This window comes from Poecilia formosa, unplaced genomic scaffold (genome assembly GCF_000485575.1).
Source record: "Poecilia formosa unplaced genomic scaffold, Poecilia_formosa-5.1.2 Scaffold123, whole genome shotgun sequence".
In the NCBI taxonomy this organism is placed as follows: Eukaryota; Metazoa; Chordata; class Actinopteri; order Cyprinodontiformes; family Poeciliidae; genus Poecilia; species Poecilia formosa.
This window is the reverse complement of record NW_006800062.1, coordinates 1,627,457-1,655,441: the sequence shown is the minus strand read 5'-3', so window position 1 is coordinate 1,655,441 and position 27,985 is coordinate 1,627,457. Positions and strand designations below refer to the sequence as shown.

At 36.9% G+C, this 27,985-nt stretch overlaps 2 protein-coding genes across 2 annotated transcripts; one reads left to right on the top strand and one right to left on the bottom strand.

The window, feature by feature from the left end:
* The first annotated feature begins 144 nt into the window (after positions 1-144).
* LOC103144267 (hypoxia-inducible factor 1-alpha-like) lies at positions 145-22,040 on the top strand. Its single transcript, XM_007561164.2, has 15 exons — positions 145-460; positions 11,364-11,554; positions 12,723-12,874; positions 13,582-13,666; positions 14,373-14,482; positions 15,729-15,925; positions 16,005-16,111; positions 16,306-16,453; positions 16,545-16,870; positions 17,216-17,421; positions 17,498-17,620; positions 18,301-18,557; positions 19,147-19,246; positions 19,323-19,413; positions 20,590-22,040. The coding sequence occupies exons 1-15, from the start codon at positions 429-431 to the stop codon at positions 20,751-20,753; spliced, it is 2,289 nt and encodes a 762-aa protein (XP_007561226.1). The 5' UTR covers positions 145-428; the 3' UTR covers positions 20,754-22,040.
* Positions 22,041-22,049: 9 nt separating this feature from the next.
* On the bottom strand, positions 22,050-27,979 carry LOC103144266 (serine protease HTRA2, mitochondrial). Its single transcript, XM_007561162.2, has 8 exons — positions 27,378-27,979; positions 26,570-26,774; positions 25,531-25,725; positions 24,507-24,539; positions 24,123-24,231; positions 23,967-24,036; positions 23,801-23,896; positions 22,050-22,451 (listed from the first exon to the last, which is right to left on the bottom strand). The coding sequence occupies exons 1-8, from the start codon at positions 27,839-27,841 to the stop codon at positions 22,286-22,288; spliced, it is 1,338 nt and encodes a 445-aa protein (XP_007561224.1). The 5' UTR covers positions 27,842-27,979; the 3' UTR covers positions 22,050-22,285.
* Between the last annotated feature and the right edge of the window lie 6 nt (positions 27,980-27,985).

Genomic DNA, 27,985 nt, shown 5'->3' with positions numbered 1-27,985 from the left:
AATATGTTGAAGTAGTGCTACTCTTACTTGAGTATAGTTTTCTGCTTAGAAGCGGCTTTAATCGTGAGAGTATTTATTGTGAATGGACGGCGCGCGTTCCCGCTGTGGAACAATCATGTGACTGCGCGCCCCCGCGGCAGCAGCGGGCGGAGCCTTCATGAGGCAACATTGTCTCGGTAAAAAGCACTTATCCAGCGTGGCACTATTTTTCTTCTGTTCGCAAAAACTAACCAAAAACCTCCGTTTTCAGCAGAGAAGAGTTTGATTTTTTTGGACTAAGCAACCCCAGAAGGAACTCTTATGTGATCTACCCGAGGATTTGCGGGGTAACTTCAGTAAAAAAGTGACATTTTGGTTGATTTCTCGACGCGAGCGGGTCCAGCTTGACGCTGATAAGAGAGGCTCGACTCCAGCCCAACCGTCCTGACATGGACACAGCGATCATACCTGAAAAGAAAAGGTAATGTCTCGGCTAGCTGATGCTGCCCTCTTTGGTTAGTCTGGTTTTTAGGGCACTTTGAGAGCTTTAGAGTTTTGTTTTGATTTCGTTTTATTGCCAGGCGTGACATTACGGCCTTAATTTCAAGGTTAAGAGCTAGTTTCCTCTTCATTCGTCTCGGTGCTCTGCTAGCGCGACTAGCATTTTAGCATGCGGCTAACAGCGGCTTTTCACAATTAAAAACTATATTTTAAACAAGTTACCATTAACAAATATTAATTTCAGATTCTTAATTGCTTATTCAGTTTATCCCGTTTACCTATGTGTCTGATTTAAGGCTTTAGTCACCTTTTTCTGCTTTCTGCGTATTATTGCGCTAGCCTTGATGCAACAAGAGCTTTATTTACATTTGTTTGACGGTATTCAGCCAAGAACTCATCTGTGCAGATGTTTGAATTAATGTGGCGGCTTTGACAGCGTTCACTGAACAGCTGTGTTTAGTTTCTGCTGAAATATTAACAGTTTTAAGTTTAGGTGTGATCAAAAAAGTAGTTTAAAAGCGGATTTTTGTTTGTTTTAGCCACTGAAAATAGGCAGAAGTTAATTCTGTTAGTAGGATTACATCTGCTCACCAGTAAAAGGTAGAAACAACTTATTTACGGCTGCTGACGTTGTGCCAAAGGCCAAGATGTTGACCACAGGTGCTTAGCGGATGAAGCTTCCCGAAATAGGTGAATGAGTTTCAGCATAATACAACAGTTTAAGGCCAGATTCAGACAAGGGGTTTTTCACATCAAATCCCCAAGAGGTTAACTACTAGTAACTGCTTATAAACGAGTTTTAGACTGAACTTAATGCATTTGTCTATGCATTCAACATTTCTATGTAGCTTATGTATAGAGACATTTCTTTAAGGTGTAAATTTAAAGAAACCAATCAATTAGCTAGAGATTCAACACAAAAACATATACATTTTTTCTGTGCATATTAATTAAATGCATCCAAAGTAATCCATTTTAATGCACCAATCCCCAGCATGTAATTTAAAATACTTTTTTTGAGTTTAGTTCAGGTAAAAGGTTAATTATTATTATTATTATTATTATTATTATGTTATTCATAAATGGTTGACAATCCTATTATCTATTAAGGAACCCTTTTAATTTGATGATAAAGTACGTATTTTAAATCAACATTATCATGAAAATCCTGGATGTTGCATTTCTGATTTAAAAAAAAAAGTGTGAGATATTAGGAAAAAGCACAAAAGATCAAGGTTTCCCCCAGAACACTAAACTAAGCCCGGTGGTTGGGGCGTTTTGCAATCATTCATCCAGCAACCCACTGTTATAATTATGTGCTATTGGCAGATTGAACACCAACTATAAAGTCTTAAAAATGCAAATATTAAAAAAAAAACTTAAATAATCAATGCTAAGCTAAGCCTGGTGGGTAAACAATAAGAGCCTGGTGGCCTGCCAGGCTTATAAAACACTGGAGAAACCTTGAAAGATGTATTTGTCGATACAAATTTGTCACAAATTACAATAATCATTTCAAAAAGGAGAAAAGAACCCCAGATCTTATATTTACTGATCACAAACCAGCTAAGCTTTCTTACGCTTTAAATACTGGTTGTTGTTGCATTAATTATAGTTTTAGGTGGACACTGACTAACAAAATCCTTTGGCTTTGCATTTGCTTGACTTTTGTTGTTGATTTGAATATTCAAACTATTTGAACATTTTGCTGGGACATGATTCCAAGGCAACACTGAAAAACAAAGTTCGTAAATCAGAAAAATCTTTGACAGTTTTGTTTGAATTGATTCGTCTCACTTGACAGAATCCGGCCATCTTTAATACAATGCTGGAAACATAAATGGTGCAATCTCAACTCTAAAGACGGGTAGTTGTTTCCTCAAAATATTAGCCAGGCCTGGCTGCCTGCATCAGATGTAACTTGAGCTGAGCTGTGTTGGTTTTATACATTTTTTTCAATGAATATTGACTGTAGAATGGGGAAACCTGTTTATTCATGCTGAAACTATAAAGTCATGGGAGAGGTGTTAAGTTTAACATACTGTTTTCAAATCTGTATCCTGCTACATATTCTCAGTTCTAGCTTGTTTGTACAGTAATCATGGGAGGATGTTTGGGTAAAATGTGTGGACAAAAACAGAAGAAACTTCCTTTAATTGGATTTTCAGAGCGCCATCAGTAAAAGAGGCAAACCGAGGGCCACAATAATATTTTTGCACCTTTAGTTGTAACCAAATAAGTTGTAAAAAATGTGCACAATAATTCAATTTAGTCCAATTAAAAACATCATCTTGAGAGAAAAAGTCATTTAAATTTAATCACACAAACATTTCAGATAGTTATGAAACAGTGAGTCAGGGTCAGTCTATTCAAATTAGTTTCAAAAGTTTTCTAAGGGAACCCATAAGATTGACTTGCAGCATTTATTGCACAATCTAACATTTTTAATATAAATTTGCTTAATGGAAACATGCCAATTTTGAAAAAAAAAACAACACATTTTTTGATAAAAATTCTTGGTGTTTAGTCTTTTTTGGCTGTATTTTGCAAAACTACAATGGAAACACTTTTTTTTTTTTACATCACACGAGTCGCATGAATCAACAACAGGATGTTTCCACTGATTGAAACCACGAAGATGAAGAAGACAGGAAGTGGTTGGAGGAGGATTGGTGCATCTTTAATGACTTACTGTGTGAACAAACTTTGTCACGTTTGATTTCTAATTGTCTTTCTTAATTAATGGAAGCAACACAATTGCAAAAAAAAATTTTTCCATCATTAGCGAACTCTTGACAAAGTTTTGCGCACATTTGTAAAGGAAACACAGCTACTGGAAAGGAAGATCTTCCATTTAACAGGAAGAAACCTCCAGCAGAACCAGAACCAGGCGACCTGGCACAAAAGAGAAGCAGTAGAACAGATCCTTTCTATGTTTCTATGTTGGTTAAAAGTAAAAATTTAAAAACAGAAGAGTGAGAATGTTTAGTTGTTGGCAGGATTAGTAGATAGTAAATTTAGCTAGGCGTTAAATTAGCCAAAAAATGGCGATAAACGATAATATTGCTGCTTTGAGGCTATTTAAAAATATTGATTATGCAAATTGACCCGTCAAAGAGCAAAAAAATTTAATTTTGTAGAGAAAGTTGAACATTGGAACTGGAAGATGTATATATTCTTTTCTTTTCTTAAACTATATTTAATTTTAAAGAAAATAAATCATTTCAATTAAATCCAAAATAATCTACATTTCTGTAAACAGAATTACCTTTAAAAAATTAATAATGAGACTGGTAATTATTAAGTTAATTTTAATTTATCATGTGATTAATTGCTTATTGCAACAGGCTTGAGCATTATTAATGCCAGACCTTTAGAGAACTGAGAGAAAACAAAGTGTAATGAAAGCAAATATCTCAAATTGGAGAGCAGTAAAAGAAGAAAGTCTGAAAACTAAAAGATAAGAACAGATGGAGAGGAAACCAGTTAAAAAGATTCCCACATAGAGAAAAAGTTACAGATTGGCCTGCAGATAATTTCCTTTCCATCCCAAGCTGTTGCCTGATGGGTTTTTATTTTGTCAACTTGCCGCTTTCTGAACCTGAAACTGATCGTCTGTTTGGGTCAACATCCACTTTGATTACAATAAATACGTGTTGGGTTTTGGGCCGCTGCTGCAGGCTGGTTCGCTGCAGTTTCAGCTGGTTTCTGAGAGGTGTCTTGGTAAGACTCATCTCATCCCTTAATCACAGGGACTTGACGTCAATAGGAGTGGCCAAGTGTGTGGTGGCTCAATGGCTGGCAATTAGCAGCTTGCTCAGAGGCTTTCAGGCAGCAGGCGGGTTACGACACGATCAAGAAACCCGGTTCTTGTGGGCGCAGAGCAGATGTGTTTTGGTTTGTGGTTGATTTGATGAATGTGTGCACATGACCTACTTTTGTTCAACACGTTAGAGCTAAGTATGGGACGCGTTAATGAGATTTTAGAGAATATAAACATACATTTTGATGAAAAACAACCAATTTGGGCGTCTTCAGTTCCCATTTCAGTAACAGACATTAAAGTAGAAAGCTGCTAGTTTTGCACCTTGTTGATCTGTGATAAATTTAGGTCAGGGTGTCTCAAACAATGCTAGGAAGGATGCATGGTGAAACTATGTTTGACGTCCAGTAGGGATGATATTAAATGTAACTCCGTCTTTCCTTCCTCACATTGATGACTTTAGAGTCTGTTGAACAAAATCTATGCACACATTAATCTATTTTTCCAGTTCAAGCGTCACTTTTGATATGCATTGCATCTCTTATCTGTGCCTAACTCTTTAGTGACTGTACAGATTTATCTATTATTTATTAATGAACAGCAGAGCTGACTAAACGTTTAAGAAGTTGCTACGATATGTAACTGATTTTGCTGGCTGATAAATTGTCTCAGAAGTTATTGCGATAAATAATATTGTTGTTTTGAGACCATTTTCAACTAATATAATGGTTCAATTCAACTCTGGAACTGGAAGGTATTTTAAATATCCAGAATAAATAACCAAAACGACAAATAACATTAATTATGATGTATCTGTAAACAAATTATCCTTCAAAAGAAAAGCTAGTCGAGACCAGACTGAAGACTTTTGTTATCTAGTTTTTGGTACAAAGAGAGAGAATAAATCAAGCAAATGGAAATTATTGAGCTTATTTTAATTTATTGTGCGATTAATAGATTTATTACTAATTTCCAGATTATAGTGAAACTTCATTTGTTCCCTCAGTCGAGTTTTAATTTGGTTAAAAATGAAAGTTTTTTTTTTTTCGATGGTAACACTTTGGGAACTGAAAGGATTTCTGTTTGTACATTACGACGGTTTAACTGAAAGCTTGTGATCTCGACTTGCTGAGTGATTCATAATTCAGATTACTGTTGGTGTTTGTCAGTTGGATTAAGCTGTCCTTAAATCCCAGCTTGTGGTTTTTTGGATGTAGCAGCAGCAGCTGTATTGTTCAGAAGGATAAACAGATGCTTAATTTTAAGTCTGCATGTTTTACATCAGGAAGGATTCGACTCCTTAATCACACACAAGTAGATATTTTACACCAATATGTGTCAGAAATTATCATGAATGGTAATTTTTACTGCATTTTCTATGTGCACGGCCATATAGGACACAAAAACCAACCATAAAAATAGCAGAATTGTTTTCACTATGATTTTGAAGACTTTTTTTAGAAATAGTTTTTAATTTTCTTGCTGCATCTATGGCAGCAAGAAAATTGCTGCCATAGATGCAGCAATTTTCAGCAACTCAGAAACATGAGTTGCCTCTAAACTCATGTTTCTGAGTTTAGAGGCAACATGATGCAAGGAAAGAGAAGCTGGTACATTTTCAAAAAAGCAGAACTAAAAACTGGTTTGAAATTGAAGTCAAGTGCTACTCGTATCAACATTTGACATTTTTGAACATAAAAAACCCATTAATTACTATCTTTAAAGTAACTTTTACTCGTTTTGCAAATTGCAGCGATGAGGTTTATGGCAGATTTGATCTCGTTTTGATCTGTAAGAGAGAAGAACATCAACCTATTTTTATTTGTTCTTTCTTTTAGCTTCCCTTTTGGGGGTGGTCATTAATTATTTATATTAGGAAGAGAGGTGATGTCGCACAGTGTGTGTAGGAAAGCAGTCGGCGTGAAGCTTTCACTGTTGGGTAAATATTTTAATTGTAAACAACCTTAGCCACTGTGAATCTTTAGCAAAGTTAAATATGGACCTTACCTTTAAGATCTTCAAAAATCTGCCAGCATTTCCAAACATTTGGTTTGAAAAACTAAAACTAGAGAAACTGCAGCCTTCCTGTTGTCTAGTGAAAGTCCTGCTCTCTCTCCTAGCTTGACACGTCTAAATACCTTGTGGTAAAAACACTTCTTGTAAGCCATTTTATCCTAAATCCAGTTAAAAATACTCTTTTAGATGCAAATGTTACATGTTCCTTCTAATAGACTTAGACTTTTAGTTTTTGATAAATATCCGAAATTACAACATTCCTTTTTTAAGGTTTTTGAATAAAGTTAAACATTTTCAGAAAGAGGATGGATACATTTTCTACATAATGGTGGTGAATTATAAAAAAAAAAAAAAAGTGGATTTGAAAACGTTTTACTGGTGCTTTTTGTATCATTCATTGGTGGAAATTCAACATTATTATTGAAAAACTGCTAAAACCCACATATCTATTTTTTTTAAAATGTATTGGTTCTTTATTCTTTTATTAACGGACTAAATAAAATAACTGACATTATTAAAAGTCATTGTGAGAGCTCCAAAGTGCTGCAAATCAATTCTGCTGAATTAATTTACCAAACGACTTACTGGCTGCGTTTCCATTACAAATCTGCGTAGAACTTTGTTGTTACTCCGCTACAGTTAAAAAAAACACAGTTTTGCAATTGTGTTGTTTCCATTAAATTAGAAACTCAATTAAACTCACTTGTGAATAAGTTTGTTTAAGTGATAAGTCATTAAAAAACATGCAGGGTCATCTTCTTTATATTTACTGCCGTCTTTGTCTTTTCCCGCAGTAGCAACATCTGGTTTGATCACATGACTCATGATGCGAAAGAAGTGTTTTCATTACAGTTTTGCGAAATACATCAATTTCAAAACAATAAAAATACCCCACTTCATCCTATCACCAAAACTTTATATAAAAAACAAGAGTTTTTTTTCGAAATTGCCTTGTTTCTATAAGGCGAATTTATGTTTGAAACGTCAAATTGTGCAATTTTAAGGCTAATGCAAATGGAGCTACTGATAGAGAAAGTAGAGAGCTTTCACTGTTCTTCCCTCAGCAAAGCCATCCACACTGAAGAGTGTTGTTCCCTCAGCCAGGCAGTTCTTTGTTATCAAGGTTTCCCCCCAGAAAACTTACTAAGCCTGGTGGTTGGGCCGTCATTCATCCAACAGCCCACCGTGTTTTTGAGTTTAAAAATGTTTAAAGTTGACAGGAAGTTTGGAAATATTACTTGATAATTATGTTATTGGAAGATTAATACCTGAACACCAACTATAACGTCTAAAAACTGCAAACATTTTTTAAAAACTTAAAAAAAGAAGCAATGCTTAGCCTGGTTGGGGGCACAAGTAAAGCCTGATGGCCCCCCAGGCTGGGGGAAACCCTGCAGTTATGCTCTGTTGGTTTCAGATTTATTATTTGAGTATAATAAATCTGATACGAGTATTTTTCAAATTTTGAATTAAATCTCAACCAAACTCTTATAATTTCTATAAGTTTGTTTGGCGTAAATGGCAACCATGTTTCCTGGAAAACCTAATCTGATCTACCTGATAGTTACACCACAGAAAAACCCATTGTCTGTGTCCTTGTCTGCTCCCTTGTGGGTGCAACAGTGTTTCTACACTTTGGGTTATATAATGGGACGACTCTTATCACTGTAAGCAGGATGGAGCGATAGGGAGAGCAGTTCTCCTCTGAAGCAGGTCAGCACAGAGTAACTGAATACACAAACAACACTGGAAACAACAGTCAAGGTGATTCTCATGGGGGGGGGTGTATTTTTTATTTATTTTCCCCCTCCCGCAGCTTTTGATCCACTTGGTCACATCTGCGAGTTCAAACTTTGTTTACATTTCAACCCTCCTTGATAAATAAAGTATTTGCTGACGCAGGTTGGATTGCAAACCAAAAAATGTGAAGTGGAGAGCCGCTGGCTGAGGTCGACTGGATTATTACTGTTGTGTAACAACGGGCTTCTAGGCTGGCTTTCAGAAATAGCTTCTTGTCTTTACTGCATCCGACTGCTATCTTATTAAAAGCGTTACGTTTGAAAGTCTGCAAGGTGGAAAAACCTGATCTGGAGTCCTTTTGGTGCTTTGACCTCACAGGAATCAAGTCACCTGGTGTTGCTATAAGTAGATTTATAGGTTAGTGGAATGTTTCAGGTTATTTCATAACATCTCTGTCTCTGAAATATTTTAATTTGAACCCCTGCCAGCAGTTATCAGCTGTTATTGTGAGGCCAAAGTTCTTGAGGATGTTTAGAGGTCGACTATTAGGCTGAGACAGCAGCTTCACAAAATGGCCTCCCGGGTCTGCCACCAGCTCACAGTGTAATCTGAGGTTGCAGTGGAATATGAATGTGTTTTTATGAGAGTGCAGGTTGGAGGTGAGGGGGAAAAATACAGGGCTTAAGTAGGGATGGAACGATTGACCTGATTAATCGTGATGAATTGGTTATTGATTATATATTACCTGGACAATTATAAACAAAACAATGTTTTTACAAAATAAAGAAGTCTGATTTCTGTAGGAAAGGAAGCTGCAAATCATTGTAGCTCTGAAATACAATCTGCAATAGGGCTGAAACGATTAATCGGATTAACTGTGATTAATCGATTATTGAAATAATTGTCAACTAATTTTGTAATTGATTAATCATTAACTGGAGCACACAGACTCAAAAAAAGACAGCTTGCTAAAAGATAAACGGTATATAAACATAAATGTATATATTCCATGTAGGATACGAGTCTTGGTCTGTAAATATGTTTTAGCATCTTGAATGCAAAATATATTTTTTCTTCATATAGTTTTGACTTAATTACTGCTCTGAGTGTTGTTCTGTCAGCAATTGGCCTTTTTTTCAGTCTGTATACTCCAGTTAACTAATCGATTACTAAATTAGTTGATGATTATTTCAATAATCGATTAAGCACAATTAATCTGATTAATTGTTTTAGCCCTACTGCAGATTTAACTTTTTTTACATTCTTCCTGGAAATATGTTGCACCCAGAACTCCTCAAGTAGCATAGTTTCAGCTTGATTTACATTTTTTAAAAGTACCTTTTGCTACCCAATTATTAATAATCACCAGATTAGCTATACACTGTATTGATGTTCAGTCAAACGTAATGAATATTTATTAGCTGCAGATGCTACAAATGTCTTAGCATACGCAAAAAGAATGCTGTCATTGCATTTTCTTCAATAAAATGTTCATTTTATTGTATAAAAATGAATGGAATAATTTGTTTACTTGGATATTTTAATGTATTTCTACTATTGTATAAAAAGGCTAAGGTGCCTAACTGAATTTCTATTTAATTAATCACCAGAACAGTCGATTAATTGACAGTCTAATCGATTATTCGATCACTAAAATAATAGTTGCAGCCCTAGTTTTAAATGATTGTTGACAGTCGAAGCTGTGAAAGTGTGTTCTCGTTGTGTAGCATCTGCCAGATGTTTGGCAGCAGCTGATCTGCGACTTCCTGAGAAGCAAAGCCGCAGACCTGAAAATCTTTTAATCTCAGCAGACCAATTATCTGCAGAGCAGTTAGAACATCACACGTGTGTAATGGAAAGTTTCACTTTTAAACCTGAAGTCTCCTGTTGCTCTGCTAATTTTAATCAGCTGCTCCAGTTTCAGAATAACAACAACGCCCCTGGTCAGAGCTGCTGGTGCACACCGGATCGATTTTAATTGGATGTGCGTTTGGTTGCAGAGAGCTTTTTAAACTGTTGTACTTCTGGTTTTGGTGCAGCTCCAGTGTCGTCTAAATGGGGTTTCTGAAGTGCCGTAAAATCTCAGAATCAAAAGGAAAGAATCAAAGCTTTTCAGAATCAAAAGGGAAGAATCGAAGCTTTTCAGAATCAAAAGGGAAGAATCGAAGCTTTTCGTCTTGAGCTGCAAAGTTTTTATCTGGAGATCTTGTTTTTTGGGGTCATTGATGCTGCAGAATGTGATTAATCTGTCAGAACTTTGCAGGTTTCTGTCTTCTCCGTTTCTTCCTGGAAATGTCACGACGATTGGTGTTGCGCTTTTCCTTTTGGTAAATCACATCTGTGGGTTGATGATGTTTCTGAAGATCCTGTTTTGTTGTAGCTGTTTGCTAGAGATGCAAATTTGGATTCCAATTTTTTTTTATTTAGGGTCACTATTCGATTCAGAAACCAATTTTTCAGTTAAATCGGTCTAAAGATCGTTTAAATTATGTGACTAATGAGGAAAATACATTCAAGACAATTCTACAAGGTTCCACACATACTATAATTGTCCCAGAAGTTATTGTGATAAACGATACTATTGTAATTTTGAGACATTTTAACTAATATAATGGTAATGTCATAATAATGCAAGAACACATTCTCAAAGAATAAACTTTAAACTCTAATGAACATTTTAACACTGGAACTGGAAGACATTTTAAATATCTAAAATAAATAAAAGAACAACAAATAAATAAATTATAAAGTGCCTGTAAACAAAATTCATTAAAAAAAAGATTAGTAGAGATCAAAGCACCAGATTGTCAGTAAAGTTTATTTATAAAACGCTTTTCACAGACATAAAATCATAAAGCTCTGTACAATAAAGATCAACCTTAAAGTATTTGAAGCATAACAAACATAAAAACAATAAAATCCTGACATAACAGCCTGGAAAGTAACTGTTTTCATTTACTGAAGTCTTTTATCCTCCAGTTTTTGGTAGAAAGAGAGAAAAATAATACATTATGCAAATGGAAATTATTGAGCTCATTTTAATTGATTTATTTTCCATTCTGCATCTAATTCTGTCAATTTATATTTAAACAAAATAGGTTTGTGTATTAGGTTAGCTTAGCTGCCTGGCTTTTTCTTGAATAGCAAAATATCAAATAATTATCTGCGATATGAACAGCGGGTGAGTGGATGCATAATGCCATCTTCAATATACTAAACATTTTCTGAAATTGTTCTTTGAGCATTTTGAATCGAGTAGGAAATGCGATTCTCTGTAGAGTCGATTATTTTCTGCGTCTTTCCAAACTCGTTGAGGAACCCGGAACGTGTTTTTGTGACTGATCCACGGCCTTTTTCCACGCAGGGTGAGTTCGGAGCGCAGGAAGGAGAAATCGAGGGACGCGGCGCGATGCCGTCGCGGGAAGGAGTCGGAGGTTTTCTACGAGTTGTCCAAGCAGCTGCCCATCCCCCACAGCACCAGCTCCAACCTGGACAAGGCCTCCGTCATGAGGCTGACCATCAGCTACCTGCGCATGCAGAAGCTGCTCTGCATCGGTCAGTAGCCGCTGGCGAAGCGCCAACGCATCAGAGCGAAACATTCGGCTCAGCGGCTATGATTACAAACGCAGAATCTGCATTTCTTTTCTTACTCATCCATATTAACCTGTAGAGCAGATGGTAGCAGACTCCATGGTTCAGTCAACAGCTGGGGTCAAAGGTGATGTGGCTGATGTCGCCATGTCATGATGGAGTTAAACGTATTTTTTTATGATAAAATGATTTTCTATGACTGAATGTCGCTGCTGTCAAAGGTCCAGAAATAATCTTCTTCTTGGCACCAAAGACATGAAGAAATGTGATTATTTTTGACTAAACTGGACACAGTAAATCCACTTAATCATATTATTTACTTTTATTTATAGTTTTTGTGCTCTCATAAAGAGAAAATATTTTTAAAAATCAGTTTTTAGGTCAGAAAATTAAATGAGAAAGCAAATAAATTGTTTTGAAACATGCTAGATAATACATTAAGATTTTTTATATTTATTTTTGTTAATATTCTAATCAGAATTTGTTTGGCTGTTATGGTTTCTAACCACAAAGCTGCAGAAGCAGAGCGGATGTTTTCCATATTTTTCCTGATGGTTTTCTCAAGATAAAAGTTTGTTTTCTCAAAATTAACTCAATTTGGAGATTCTTTAGAGCCCAAAACAAAAATTTATAAATAAATTCAGTTAACTGCAAAGTAATCTCAGTATAAGCCCTGATCACATAGAGCAGGGGTGTCCAAAGTGCGGCCCGTGGGCCGTTTGTGGCCGTTGAAATGATTCTGATCGGCCCTCCGACCACAAAGTAAAAATCTGTCCAACAACTCGACCATAAAAATTTTAAAATTGTTTTTTCTTTTAATAAGACAGCAGTCCAAGATCTTTTTTCATGTTTTTGATCTTTAAGGATTTATAGATTTAATTAAAATTTTGTGTATAATCAAGAAGGTAAAACTAGAAAAAGAAAAATCACAGTAAACTAATTCAAGTTGGCCAACATTGACACACTAATTACACGTTTAAATGTAAATAACCAAGAAAATCAACTCAAATATCTTCATTCTGCAGATAAATCAGTCGGTTATTTCAGCGCCATGTGAGTAAACGTTTCAGTTTCTGGTTACAGTTGCATAATCTAATTTTTATTTTTTTTTTTGCCTCCTTATCTCTTCCAGATGAGCCAGTGGCAGAGGAGACAACAGAGCTGGACATCCAGCTAAACGGCTCCTACCTGAAGGCCTTAGACGGCTTCCTGGTGGTTCTGTCTGAAGACGGAGACATAATCTACATCTCAGAAAACGTCAACAAGTGCCTCGGCCTGGCACAGGTCGGTCCGTTTCACGTGACTTTATGTTGAAATCTGGGAAATAAATGGAGACCAAATGATTCATGTTTTCCAACACTTCAAGGTCATAAACACTGCAAAAACACAAAATCCTACCAAGTATTTTTGGTCTAGTTTCTAGTGCAAGTATCTTAGGAAGCATGAAATAAGACCTAACCTGCTTATACATAACTTTTCAGCAAGACATTGAAGCTTTATTTTAATAAAATAATTCCTTTTATATTGATTAAATAAAGTCCTAGTTCCACTGGCAGATTATTTTGCATATAACATGGGTAAAATATCTTGTAATAAGTGAAATAATCTGCCAATGGAACCAGCACTTTTTCATTAATATTAAGGAATTATTAATTTGAAACAAGCCAGTATTTCTGGCTTACATATTTCAAGTGTACTGAGATATTTGCACTACAAACTAGACCAAAGTTACTTGGTAAGACTTTGCGTTTTCGCAGTGCAAGACCTCATTATCTATTTTTACTTAGCAATTACTAAAATCCTAACAATAATTTGACTTTTACTACATTTAGTAAGGATGCATATTCTTAAAACAAACTCTGAAAAGTTGCTTATAGGTCAGTTTTGTCTTATTTCAGGTGCACTAAAAATTAGACCAAATATTTGGTAAGATTTTGTGTTTTTGCAGTGCAGGTGAAATAACTCGTTCATGTCTGCCTGAAATGTTGCAGTTCGACCTGATTGGACACAGCGTGTTTGACTTCACGCATCCCTGCGACCAGGAGGAGCTGAGAGAGATGCTGGTCTACAGAAGCGGTGAGCAAGTCTCTCTTCTAGACGCACCGATCCACTTTTTCCACTTCCGATATCGATGCAGATATCTGACATTTAAAACAGTCCATCCAATACAATACAGAAAAAACGGAGCTGGATTGACTTGAAACCTGTTTTATTTTTAAATGTAATGAATTACACCTTTATTTGGTAACTCTGCACCAGTACAGCTCAATTAAATGCACCAATAACCTCAAAAAAATCTATTTTACTTTGTTCAGTCAGTGGAATTAGTTGTATAAAAGCCATTTTAAAGTAAATAAACTGAAACTGACAAAACAAAACGTAAAAATAAACCAACAAACATTATTTCAAATGGTTAAAAAAAGTGAAATTAGAAATAATGAATCAGAGCATGAAACATAGAACTAGACTGAATAGATCTCCCCTTAGGGATCAAACTTATAGATTTTAGATCTGTGCATCTCTAGTTTCACGTCTCATTTAAATCTGACTGAGTTGTAGCTGCAACTCCACTTCCTTTTTCTGTTTTTTTTTTTTCTTTTTTTAGTCTCGCCACAGAGCAAAGCCTTTAAACTTTTATGTCTTCTCTTTATGCAAACGAGATCAGCAGGTTGCAGTTGTAAAGAAAACCCATAAAACCGTTGGTAGTTGGAGATAAAAACCCTCGTTGCTCTTTTACGACTCTTAACCGACTCCATTTCTTTTCTTTTTTTTGTGCCATCAGGCTCCAAGAAAGTCAAGGAACCGAGTACAGAGCGCAACTTCTTTCTGCGGATGAAATGCACGCTGACGAGCCGGGGGCGCACCGTCAACGTGAAGTCCGCCACGTGGAAGGTAAAGCAAAGAGAAATACCTGCAGAGAAGCATTAAAGATTTAAGCAATCTGTCTCCTGCTGCAGGTTGATTAGATTTTGAAAAGGAGGATTTTAATAAAGCTTCAGGTTGAAGTGGTAACTCGGTTATCCTCTCAAAAATCACATTAAGCTTTCAGAAAGTGCTTTGAAGCTTTTCTGTTTCACTGCAGCTGTCATGGCTGCAAAACTGGAGCTGCATAACAACCAGAGGTGGGTAGAGTTCCCAAAAATTACCCAAGAAAGAGAAAATGCTTCAAAATATCTTTACTAAAGTAAAAGCAAAAAGTAGCTGTTCAAGAAATTACTTAAAAATAAAAAGTATTCTGTAAAAAGTCTACTCAAGTACTGAGTAACTGATCAAATTATCAATCATTTTATGTTTAAAAATTACCCAAATATAAAGTTTTGTGGAAATTTTGGTATTTTAAATATCAAAATGACAATAATTTATATAAATAACAAAAAATCAGGCTAGAGAAAGTTTTTCCAAATCAGTTTCTTTTAATTAAAAACTGCAGGTGTGTGTCTGGGTCTGGTGGATTTTTGGTTAAAACATGTTTGTTCTTCATTCAGTGGGTAGAAAATCCAGAAATTTTACTAAAGTAAAAAGTACAATGGAGTAAAAGTAATTTTTTTCCAAAACATTCAAGTAGTTGTAACTAAATGTAGTTAATTCCTACACAAAACCTGATGATATGAAACTGTTTCAGTTGTGGTGAATATGAATTATGTTTTATAAAACTTTCTGCAGATCGAGCTGCTCCTCTGTATCTGTAAGATAACTGGGTGTTTGTAGGATTAATTTTTTTTTTTATTGGAAATCAAAAGATGATTAGTGAGATATTTTTTGAGCCAAACGAAGCTAAAATTATGTCAAGTTTTGGGTAGAACATGTTTACATTTTTTGTCTTAAGTGAAAAAAATACATATATATTTTATACAGTTTTGACTTACTGACTTCTCTGGGTGTGTTGTTTCAGCAAATTACAGTTTTATTAGTCTGCATACTGCAGTTTAGCAATTAATCGATTACTAAATTAGTCATTTCAATAATTGATTAATCAGATTAATTGTTTCAGTCCTAATCGAAACTTTTTCAAAAATATCTTTTAAGTTCTTCCAGACTTTTGACCACTTGAAAGTCGTCCTAGCCCGGCTCATTTATCCTCCATGTTAGTTTTGAAGCTGTTTGAGGAGAAATCTGACTTTCCTGTGGTTTTCTGCAGGTGCTGCATTGTTCGGGTCACGTGCGCGTTCACAGCAGCGAGCAGAGCGCCAACGGCCACAAGGAGCCGCCGGTGCCATACCTGGTTCTGATCTGCGACCCGATCCCTCACCCCTCCAACATCGAGGTTCCTCTGGACACCAAGACCTTCCTCAGCCGCCACACGATGGACATGAAGTTCACATACTGCGACGAGAGGTCAGGACTGTTTTTGTCATGGTCCAGTAGCGACATCTGGTGCCCAGCGGCGGTACTGCAACACATGGTTTGTTTCCAGGATCACTGAGCTGATGGGTTACGATCCAGAGGACCTGCTGAACCGTTCTGTGTACGAGTACTACCATGCGCTGGACTCAGACTATCTCACCAAGACTCACCATCACTGTAAGCTCAACAAAAACATCCACTTCTTATCAGCTCTTTAATTTATTGTTATTTATTTGATTTTTACTTCGGACTATTAGTGCCATACTCAGAGAAAATTAAAAAATACAGGAATAATGATTATGACCTTGTTTGTGCCCCAGGATTTGATGTTTATGATCATTTATAATCTGAATCTTGTTTTCTGTTGTTAGTGTTTGCGAAGGGCCAGGTCACCACAGGTCAGTACCGGATGCTGGCGAAAAGAGGCGGCTTTGTGTGGGTCGAAACTCAGGCCACTGTCATCTACAACAACAAGAACTCGCAGCCTCAGTGCGTCGTCTGCGTCAACTTTGTGCTCAGGTACCTGAAACGCTTCAAAACTGGCAGATTTTAATTTGAAAAACGCAACTAGAGATGAAGCTCAGTTTGGTTTGATCGTTCTGTCCTGCAGCGGGATCCAGGAGGAGAAACTGATCCTGTCTCTGGAGCAGACACAGGAGATGAAGCCGGTGAAGAAGGAGGAGGAGGAGGAGGAGCAGCAGCAGCAGGATGAAGTCCAGGCTGAAGTGAAGAAGAGCGAGGCTGTCCAAGCGGACGATGAGGAAGAGGAGGAGGAGACCCCGGAGCAGAAGCTGCACCTAAACTTCCAGGATCTGGTGATTAAGCAGCAGGAGCAGGATTGTCTGTACAACCTGCTGAAGGGGCATCCAGACGCCCTGATGCTGCTGGCGCCGGCAGCCGGGGACACCATCATCTCCCTGGACTTCAGCCGCCCCGGTGCGTAGTCACATTTACTGCTCAAACGATTAATCGCCATTAATTGGTTATTGGGGAAAAAATAAAAAATAAATCAACTACTTTAGCAATCAATCGTTAACTGGAGCATACAGACTAAAAAAAACAGGTAATCTGCTGAAAAAACAAAGTAATTGTCTGAAATTGAGTGCATCTATTAATGTATTTCTAACACTGCATAAAAAGGCTTAAGTGGTTAAATGAAAATCTGCAGAATTTATCCAATTAATCGCCTTAATAATCAATTACTAAAGTAATCGTTTTTCGCATTTTAGCACAGCTGACTGTTTACAATCCGGTTAGTTAAAACGATCTGATTGTTTTCAGGCACAGAGTCAGAGACTCACCTGCTGAAGGACGTCCCTCTCTACAACGACGTGATGCTGCCCTCTTCAGGTGGTAAGCTGCCACTGCCTCTGTCTCCTCTGGCGCCCACCGAGCCCCTGGAGCCCGCCAGCAGCTCCGCTGAGGAGGCAAAACCTAACAGCTTTGCTCCAGCGCTGTCCTCTAAACCCCCCAACAAACCCTCAGAAGTACGACTCTGACTTCTTGAAGTTCTTCCTGAGCCTCATGTTGAACAGGAACTGACCTGCAGCCGTTTCTGTTTAGGTTGACAATCCTCTGGGCTTCTCTTTCCCCATGGACACAGAAATGAACTCAGACTTTAAACTGGACCTGGTGGAGAAGCTGTTTGCCATCGACCCAGAACCCAAAACTCCCTTCAACACGGAGGTAAAGATCAGGAGATTCTGTGGTTTTCAGTTCCTTATCTCGGGTGTAAATGAGAAATTATAAACAATATGTGTAGGGCTGAAACGATTAATCGTGATTAATCGATTACTGAAATAATTGTCAACTAATTTAGTAATCAACTGCAGTATACAGACTAAAACTATTGAGAAATAACCTGGTTACTGCAGTAATTAGGCCAAAATTAGAATAAATAAATAAAATTTTGATTTAAGATTTAAAAAAAACAATGATCAAGGAATGCTATGTTGTTGCATTTTAGGCAATAAATGACAATTTTATTATTTAAAAAGGAATTTGTTTTTTGTGTATTTTTATGTATACTATATAAATGAAAAATGTACAGAATACCAATTTATTTATCCGATTAATCATCAGAATAATCGATAGATCAATCCATGGGGGCTGAAAGTGTGGCAAGTGGGCCATTTGTGGCCCTTGAAATTACTTTGATCAGGTCCCAACCAAAATGAAAATGTTGTTCATTATTGGACATCTAAAACTAAAAAACGGGGGGAAAATCGAAGCTGCTGCATTTTTTTATTTAGTGAATTTTGTAGTTTTAATTTGCCGGTTTTGGCTGCAGGAGCAAAACGTTCCTGGATTAATCGATAATAAAAATAACCTTTAGCTGTATGAACATGAATTTCCTCCCCCTCCAGGCGATGGAGGACTCTGAGCTGGAGATGTTCGCTCCGTACATCTCCATGGACGACGACTTCCAGCTGCCCTGCCTCGGCCCTGACGAGCCTCTGTCTTGTGGACCAGTCAAAGCCCTGGAGAGCTGCCCGGTTCTCGTCACGCCGGAGCTCCACAGCCATCCCAGCTCTCCGTTCAGCGCGCCAGAGAGTCGCACGGCTTCTCCGGCTCCACCAGAACCCGTCGGCACGCCCCCTCCTGCCACTGTGGCGGCAAACAGGTTACTACTTTTCTTTTCTCTTCTAGATGAACTTTTAGGGCGGTTGATTCCCATCCAGTCTGGAAAAGCTTCATTTTCTGGTGGGTCTTTATTTCTAAATTGTGTTCCCAGCTCCATTTATGGAAGTCTATTCAGAAATAGACATCTATAAATTTATATATTTATTGATTAATCTATTTTTAATGTCGATTAATTGACTGTCTAACGATTAATCAAATTTTTATTTTTTGAAAATTTTAACTATTAGGTTTCCATAGTTCAGAGTGATGTCGCCCAAGGCGGCCATCTTGTTTTACAACTTCTATCCATTTGAACTTTCAATTCAGGTCAACTTTACGACTAATTTTAATGGTCAAACTTAAAGTCATAATATTACAATACAGACACAGTAATACGAGAATAGTCACATGAGTGTACAGTTGAAATAATACAAGAATAAAAGTCTTAGTAGTCCCAGAATAAGGTCATGATATTAGGAGAATAGTAGTAATTTTAAGAGGACTTCAATTCTGGGAAACGTAGTCTTAAAACCAGAGCTCTGAGACGGCAGTCAGTAACCATGGTAACGGCTGATGTTGTTGAACTTCAGGGTGGCACAGCCGGAGAAAGAGGTTCCTCTCAGAAATCTGGCTGCTCAGAACGTCCAGCGGAAAAGAAAGCTGAGTGAACTGAAGGAGATCATCGAACAGGTTGGTCAGGGAGTTGATTTAACGAGCTTCATTTTTACAGGATGGTGTTTAAACTTTTAACGTTTGTCGTCTTCAGGGATCTTTGACCCAAGAGCAGCCTGAGAAGGGCAAAAAGCTGAAGGCGACAGAGCTGGGAGCAACCAGGACCATTCTTCTACTGCCTTCAGGTGAACAACATGGAAACCGTAGGGCTGAAACGATTTATCGTAATGAATCGACGACTGAAATGATTGTCAAATGATTTAATAATCGATTAATCGTTAACTGGAGTATAAAGACTTAAAAAGGCCATTTGATGAATGAACAAAACGTCAGTAGCAGTAATTAAACCAAAACATTTACACATTTTGCATTTAAGACGTTTGTCTGAAAATGTTTCACCAAAAACTCCTCGTTTTAATCTCACCTGGTCCGATTTCACTCACCTGTTGCATTTAAGCCCTAAAATGTTTTTTTTTTTTTTAAATGAATTGAATTATTTATTTGTCTTTTAATTTGCGATGCACCGATCCGATATAAGTGTCCGTATTGGTCACGATATTGCAGAAAATTCTAGATCAGGTATAAGTGACGATGTTCTCGATGCATAAAGGGAGATCTACTCAGTCTATTTCTATGTGGTGCTCTAAACAATGTTATACTTTATCACTTATTTCAAATTATATTTATAATTCCTAACTATATTTCCTGCACCATTTGGAAGAAAGTTTGTTGCAGTTTAGTTTTACATTTGCCCAGTCGATTGTTTTTGTCAGTTTATCATTTATTTATTTTATATTAGCTGTTAATCTCCCAATTGCACCGACTGAACAAATTAAAGCTGTTTTTATGTCTTTGACCAAACTTGAGAAGCTATTGGTGTATTTAACTGTACTGGTGCAGAGTTGTCAAATAAGTTTGTAATTCAGTACATTTATGTCTGACTAAAAATAAAACAAGTAAATTCAGCAAAGTTTTTAGGTAGCGGCTGATGCTAAACCTCAGATATCGGTATCGGAAGTGAAAAAAGTGGATTGGTGCATCTCTACTTTCAACGATTTTAAAATATTTTGTAAAAAGGCTTAAGTGATGAAAGAAAAATTTGTGGAATGTGCCAATTTTTTAACCCAATTAAACGTCAGATTAATAGATCACCAGAATAGTCGATTGTCAAAAGTGTAGATTAATTGTCAATTTAGTCAATTAATTGTCAGAACAGTTTATTAATAGTGAGAACAGTCAAACATCAAATGAATCGTCAGAGTAGTCGATTAATCGTCAAAGTAGTTGATTAATCGTCAGAGTAATCGATTAATCGTCAGAGTAGTTGTTAGCTGTTGCTAACGGGACTCTCTCCGGTCCAGATCTGGCCAGCCGGCTGCTGGGCACCACCTCGGACGGCGGCGGCTCCCTCCTCTCGCTGCCGCAGCTCACCAGCTACGACTGCGAGGTGAACGCCCCCTTGCAGGGCCGCCAGTACCTGCTGCAGGGGGAGGAGCTTCTACGCGCTCTGGACCACGTCATCTGAGTCAGGACTTCACTTCTGGACTAGACTGGACACTACAATTATGCCCTCACATTGTGACTCTTCTTTTTGCCCTTTGACCCCCACTGCCATTTATTTATGCATCTGTTGGAGTTTGACGTTAGTCCGGCTGCTGTTTGTGCACCTTATGTGATATTTGCAGCATTCCACGGCGACAGCAGCATCTTGGTTTCAGTTTGAGGGATTGTCAGATGTCAACTCGTTCTCATTTCTTCCTCCTCTCCTCTTCCTCCTCCTCCGGGGAGTCTCTCCACACATGGCGCCTTCACCGATGACCCCTCTCCAGCGGGTCACCACAGAGCCTGGCGTTACTGCCAGCAGTGTATTGTAAGCTTCAGTCGCACAACTTATATTTTCTTAAAGAAAAAAATATTACCAGCAATATATATTAAGCCTTTTTAAAGTAGATGTAGATCTAATGGAAATGTTTTTTTTCTTCCCATACTTGTTGTAGTACCAAACTGACGTCTTTAGTCCTAAAGTCTGCACTGCAAAAACACAAAATCAAAGTATTTTTCTTCTCATTTTCAGTGTAAACATCTTAGTATCGTCTTATTTCAAGTGTACTGACTTGCGAGTAAATATTCAGCAAGATATAGGAAATAGTTTTAATTTAATCCCTTTATATTGATAAAAATCACTGGTTTCATTGGTAGATTTTCACTTATTACAAGACATTTTCTCCATGTTATAATATTATGTAGTAGACTTAAAACAAGCTTTCATCTTGCTGAAAAGTTACTTGTAAGTTAGTTTTCTTAATTTAAGCATACTAAGATATTTGCAGAAAATACTTATAGTTTTTGCAGTGTGATCGTATCTTTCTGAACCTTAACTGGTTTGAATGTTCTCTCCATTTTAATAGCTGTCTGTGAGCTAATTACATTTAACTGTGTAGCAGTCCAGTACATGTCACTTTATTACTTTACTGTAAGCGTGTGTGTTGCTGTACATATGACAGGGAAACTTCAATTTTACTCACTTTTTTCACTTATTTCCCTCATGCAGGATTGGGATTATTTTTCTCTTCTACATGAACAGACTTCATGTTTTATTGCCGAGTCTGAGGAACTCAAAGCAGTTCGAATAGGTGCGATTTTTCCTATTTTTCTTTCCTTGTGTAATCGTTGTCGTCATAGCAACAGTTGTGACCAGACGGGCTTATTTGCTCTGTTAAATGGTAGTTTAAATACCATTCTTCCTTGCCATAGTGTTGAGTCTCTCATGCTTTGTTTTTGCTGTTTAACAATAAATGGCTTTAATAAAAAAAATCCTAATTGTTTTCAGTCTTTTATTTTAAAAACTGCTCATGATTTCCTGCGCAGTTTGCTTGTTGTACAAATATTGAAATCAGCAGGAAAACCCAGAAATATTTGACATCCGTTTGGGAAATTAACAGTAAAGCTGCAAATATGTCCACACGTCAACTTTCATTCTATCTGAATAAAGATGTTCACATTAATGCATAAAGTTTCACAGTTTTCTCCATGGCAAACGTTTGGCCACCAGCATCGTCACTCGATGTATTCGGGGGTGACTTGGAGTTTATAGAGCTCGCTTCCTCTCTGCACCACCATGTTGATGGTGTCGCTGCTCCTGACGGCCCTGTAGATCTCCTCAGAGGTGTTCACCAGGACCCCGTTGATCTCCAACACAACGTCTCCTGGCAGCATCCCAGCTCTGAAATAATGCAGCAGAAACACCTTTATTTATTACACACTTACAACTTTATCTTGGTTTCATTATGTAGAAAACATGTTGGAGATTTTCCTCATCATCTGAGGAAGAAGTAAAGCATATTTTGAGTTCTGGTTTGATTTATTCAAACTCTGTATTGCTTTACAGATTTATGATCTCGGATGCTAAGAAAATAAAATTATGAATGACTTTATTCTGGTATTATGGCTTATTTTTTCTTCGTATGGCCCCAATAATCTGTATTGGTCACACTTTTTATTCTAATTTAAAAATTAATCTGAATAAATACCAATTCATGTTAAATCAGAACATAAACAAAAATGTTAACATTTTACACACAAAATTATTAGATGAGATTTTTTTTCTGCTCAGCTCAGCCTATTTTGAGCTGTTTTAGGGTTTCTGTCACTTTAAATCCAAATAAGCTGCTGCTGGCCACACCCCCAACTCAACGTTTACACTCCCATGTGAAAATGGCTGCCAACAGATGCGCAGTTAGACAACCGTACATCTTCGACCCTGAATCAGACCCACAGCAGAAGGAGTGGAGCCTCCTGCCCAGCTAACAGAAACGCAGCTAGTACTTTCTAAATTATAAGTCAACAAAACTGACTAGTTGCGCTCTGAACCCTCAGAAAAACGAAGTCCTCATAGACAAAATATTTACTCGTGTAGTAGAGACATAGTAGGGGAGTATTTTCTTCTTGAAAAATATTAAAGCATTCTTAGCTGTTGAACTTCAATAAAATTGTTTATTCTTTGAAGTTATGTTGCTCAAATTTCAAAAGGTTTGATTTTCTGTGAATTTTTAGTTTTTGTCCGTTTCAATTATATTTAGTGACTACTGTGGGTTTTTTGGTAGCTAACAGAAGTGTACCGTCAATTGAACAGCTACCCATCCATTCTAAAGGCTGTGATTTTAAATAACTTATGGGCATTGGCATGTTTTAGAAAGTCAAAATTAAAACCAAAAGTACCATAAATATAAGGGACGGTTGGGGGAACTAGCTGCATTACAATCAAGGATAGCAAAAAAGCTAGCTGGCTGGCTAGCAAGGGTACATTAGCAGCTAATTAGCATAGCATCACCTACCTTGAGCCACAGAATGTTATGAAGATATGTGTGCTACTCAAACTTTGCCTAACATAATAGTCCAGCCACAACAAAATGAAGACCTGTGATTAACGTATTTAAGGTCAACTTATGTTTTAAGGCCTTAATTTTAGATACACAAATTTAAGACTTAAAGGACACACTGCTGTAAAATATACAGCCTTAATATAGCAATCTTATGCGATGATATTCAACCCCAGTCAGAGAGGAGGTTTACCTGCTGGCTGGTGAGCTGGGGATGACTTTGTGGATCAGAATGCCATGGTTGACGTTAGGAAAAGACGAGTCTCTCATCTTCAGCTCCGCTATAATTCTGGAAACAGAAAATAAGCTTTAGACAAGTTTAGGTCTCCATCACTGCAGGATGTTAATGATGCTTTTACCTTGGTGTTAGCGTTAGCATCATGACACCGATGTACCGAGGTTTCACACTCAAGTCACCAACGTTAGAGGCTGAAATACGAGGAAGGGAGTCAGTAAACAGCTGGATGTTGTTGTACTGTTTTTACAGAAACATTGTTTTAGTATCGTATTCTTACTTTTTCTTTTTGCTGCTTGACTCAGAAAAAGTTTCACCCGATCAGACGGGATGGCGAATGAGATTCCGGCAGTGACCTTCATGGTGTTTATGCCGATTACTTCCCCATCCTGAAGAAAATGCACAAAGATTAGAAAATCTTAGTCTGACCCTTATATTTTGTTGTAGAGTTGACCTGAATTAAAAGTCCAAATAAATAGAAGCTGAAACCTGCTGGAGATTCTCTACTGACTTCATAAAACTGCATATATTTATTATTTATCTGTTAGTATTTTGTTGTTCCGTTGCACAGATGGGTGGATGTTAATGGAGATTAGATGTGGTTTCCTCATAACTGAGAAACCAGCTGAGTGTGACAAATACTTAAACAGAAACTGTGACTCACCAGATTAATCAGAGGACCTCCAGAATTTCCAAACTAAAATAAACACAAACAAAAGAAAGGGTCAGATGTGACAAGAAGAATCCACCGAACAGAAAAACCCCAAATCAAATCAGAAACTATTAACATGTGGAAGATGAATAATACAAAACAGTTTTAAACTTCTGCTTATTAAAGCTGGTACAAACATAGAAAAGGCTGCCATTTCCTACGAGTTCAACAACATCAAAGGAACAAAATGGTGAAGCAGTGAAATACGACGGTGTATTAGGGCAAGGTAATTAGAAAAAATATATAAATAAATTTGAAAATATGCTAGAAAAAAACTGCTTTGAAATTTACTTCAGAAAATGTCTACATCAAAGAAGGACGTCTTTTATGTCAGATTTATTTGTTAGAAATACATCTCAGAAAATTGGGGGGGAAATCCAGAATTTATTTTCTTTTTGAAACTAAATTCTCTTGTTTTTCTAGAAATTTTCTGAGATTAATCTCAAAATGTAGTTTTTTTTAGTGAATTTTCAACTTTTTAATCTCAGAAATTTTCTTGTTTTTTTCCAAGAAAATTTCTTTGATTATTCTAAAAATGTCATGTTTTTTCTAGAAAATTTTTTACTTTTCCAACTCAGAAATTTCCTTGTCTTTTCTAGAAAATCTGTAAGATTAATCTCAGAATTTCTTAATTTTTTTGAGAAAAAATTTCAATATTTTTTAATAAAATTTTCAGCTTTTCTAGCTCAGAAATGTCCTTGTTTTTTTTTGTTTTTTTTTAAAGAAAATTTCTACATTTAATCTTAGAATGTCTAAATTTTTTCTAGAACTTTTCAAGCTCATAAATCTTGTTTGTTCCAGAAAAATTCTAAGATTAATCTCAAGATTTCTGAGATTTTCCTACAAAATGTCAGTTTTTTGGTGGAAATTTACCCTCCCTTTTCTTATTTTTTCTATCTAGGGCCCTGATGCGGCGCTGCAGCAAAATGGCTGATCAAACATCTAAATGAAGAGCATAAATACTGAAACCACTCACGTCGATGGTTGCGTCCGTCTGTATGTAATCCATGTTGGAGTTGGACAGGCCCAGCTCCTTGCTTCCTCTCTGCGCCGAGCTGACGATCCCCGACGTGATCGTGTTCCTGAGAGAAAACGGACTCCCCATGGCAACCACGAACTCTCCTTGACGAACCTCCGATGACTGACCCAGTTTGAGCGTGGGGAAAGGTTTCTGCTCACAAGAGTGGAAAAAAATACACAAAAGAGGCGAAGAAAAGCTTTAGTAACGTTTCTCTACCACTGAGTTTAATTATTTCTCTTTAGAAAGTAAAAGAACTCCAATATTTTGTTGATAATCTCTGATTAGATAAATATTACACTTTAATTATCTGTTAGTGACATGACCAGGATTCTTATTCAGGATTAGTGATCATCTTATGGCTTATTGCTGCCAATAAATAAAAATGTAATAAGTATATAATAAGAATTTTAATTTCTAATCCAGATTATCATATAACAATCTGCTAATCTGATATTACCAGATTAATCTGGCAATAATCTTATCCTGACCCACTCCTGTGTTTAAAACTTACAAATATACAAAATACCATGTTGAGATAACAGAGTTAAATTTAAGTGTTCAATATTATTTTCTTTGGAACTGAAATGATTAAATCAAATTAATCGTGATTAATCAATTATTGAAATAGTTGTAAAGTAAATTAGTAATCAATCATTAACTAAAGTATACAGACTGTAAAAAAATATATTTTCGCTATCCTGCTACAAATGAACGCTATTTAATGAATTTATAGTTTTTGATTTATAAAAAGTAATTCAAAAATACTTTATTGATCCCAAAGGGGAATTCAATTAAATTAAATCGAATTATTTGCATCTTTTAATGTATTTCCTAAATACCGTGTAAACAGAAGACTTCAGTGGTTTGATTATTTTTTTTTAAATCTGATTAATCATTATTAAATAATCATTAATGTAAGTTTGCAAGAGAAAAATCAAAGCTAAATGACTTTGTTGTTAGCGCTGCACTGCACCTATTTTCACTCCTTCCTTACAGTTGAAGTGATTTTAATGGTGGCGATGTCTGCGCCGGGATCGACATCCTGCACCGTGGCGTTGTACGTGTCGCCGTTGGTTAGCTTCACTCTGACGCCTCTCTTGTTGGCCACGACGTGAGCGTTGGTGACGATCAGACCGTCACTGCTGATGATGAAACCCGAGCCGTTCGACACCGGGACTTCTCTTCCTGAAAACGGATGTCTGAAAAAAACAAAACAAAACACAGAAGCTGCTTTCAGCTCATATTGAAAGAAAATGATTTGGAAACATTTTGTTTTGCCTGATTTTGTTATTTTTTTCTCACTTATATGAATTATTGTCATTCTGGTCTTTTAAAATACAAAAACCTAGACATAAATTCACATTTTGTTCCAATTTATTATGTAATTTTTAGATATTAGATGATTTATAATTTTATCAGTTACTCAGTCCCAATACTTTTGCCAAAGTATTGGTACCAAAAGTCTACCAAAGTTTTTAACTTTTACCAAAGTATTTGGTAAAAAGTCTTGGTCGACTTTTTACCTTTTACTCTTACTTGAGTAATTTCTTGGATGGCTACTTTTTACTTTTAATTGAGTAAAATATGTTGAAGTAGTGCTACTCTTACTTGAGTACAGTTTTTGGGTACTCTGCCCACCTCTGTAAATATATGTTTGAATATATTGTGTCTTTTCCTCTTGTCAGTCACATAATTTAATTAGAATCTCTGGGCAGTTGAATAAGAAGAATTGGTTTCTGAATCAAAAATCGTATCTAAATCGAATCGCGACCCTTAAAATCGGATTATTCAGGCCCACTCACCTGCCCACGATCTCGATGTACACCACAGCTGGAGTGGATTTTTCCACCACATCAGCTATGAAGTTGTATCTGAAGCGGGGGCTGTCGGGTCTAAACGGGGAGGCGCACTGAACAGAGGGCAGAAAAAGTCTTAAAAAGCTGCTGGATCCTGGAGATCCCTCTGAATCCACCTGATCCTCCGTTAAGCGGTCCAGTAGCGCCGCTCCGCAAAGCCCCAGTCCCACAGAAAGAGACCTGAGCCGGGCAGAGCTGCCTGACCGACCGCCTCCTTCCTTCCAGGCTGGATCTCTGTGGTCCAGGCTGCTACGTCCATCCGATCCTCGGCTTTTAAACCGTGGGCTTGTCTCTGGTTCTTTTCCGATCAGCACAGATGAAATACAAGATAGTGTCCTCTGGCCCTCCGTGTCCAGTCCACGGCCGTGGATCCTAATAACAGCTGACAGAAACCTGCCAGTTGCTGCCATGTTGCATCACTCGGTCACAGCTCAGCACTTTCTACAGCTAAGCACACTTTCTGTCCTAAAACAAAAAGTTATTCAGGACAAATAAAAACATCCGCGTCACAAGTGGTGACAGGAATAACTTTTAAAAAAAATACTTTTCCTTGA

Excerpts from the sequence above, each read along its gene's own strand:
- LOC103144267 (XM_007561164.2), top strand. The coding sequence starts at position 429 with ATGGACACAGCGATCATACCTGAAAAGAAAAG. Across the intron at positions 11,555-12,722 it reads GCAGAAGCTGCTCTGCATCG|ATGAGCCAGTGGCAGAGGAG; the intron begins GTCAGTAGCCGC and ends TATCTCTTCCAG. Across the intron at positions 19,247-19,322 it reads TGAAGGAGATCATCGAACAG|GGATCTTTGACCCAAGAGCA; the intron begins GTTGGTCAGGGA and ends TGTCGTCTTCAG.
- LOC103144266 (XM_007561162.2), bottom strand. The coding sequence starts at position 27,841 with ATGGCAGCAACTGGCAGGTTTCTGTCAGCTGTTATTAGGATCCACGGC. Across the intron at positions 24,232-24,506 it reads GAGGTCCTCTGATTAATCTG|GATGGGGAAGTAATCGGCAT; the intron begins GTGAGTCACAGT and ends CATTTTCTTCAG. Across the intron at positions 22,452-23,800 it reads CCCAGCTCACCAGCCAGCAG|AGCTGGGATGCTGCCAGGAG; the intron begins GTAAACCTCCTC and ends GCATTATTTCAG.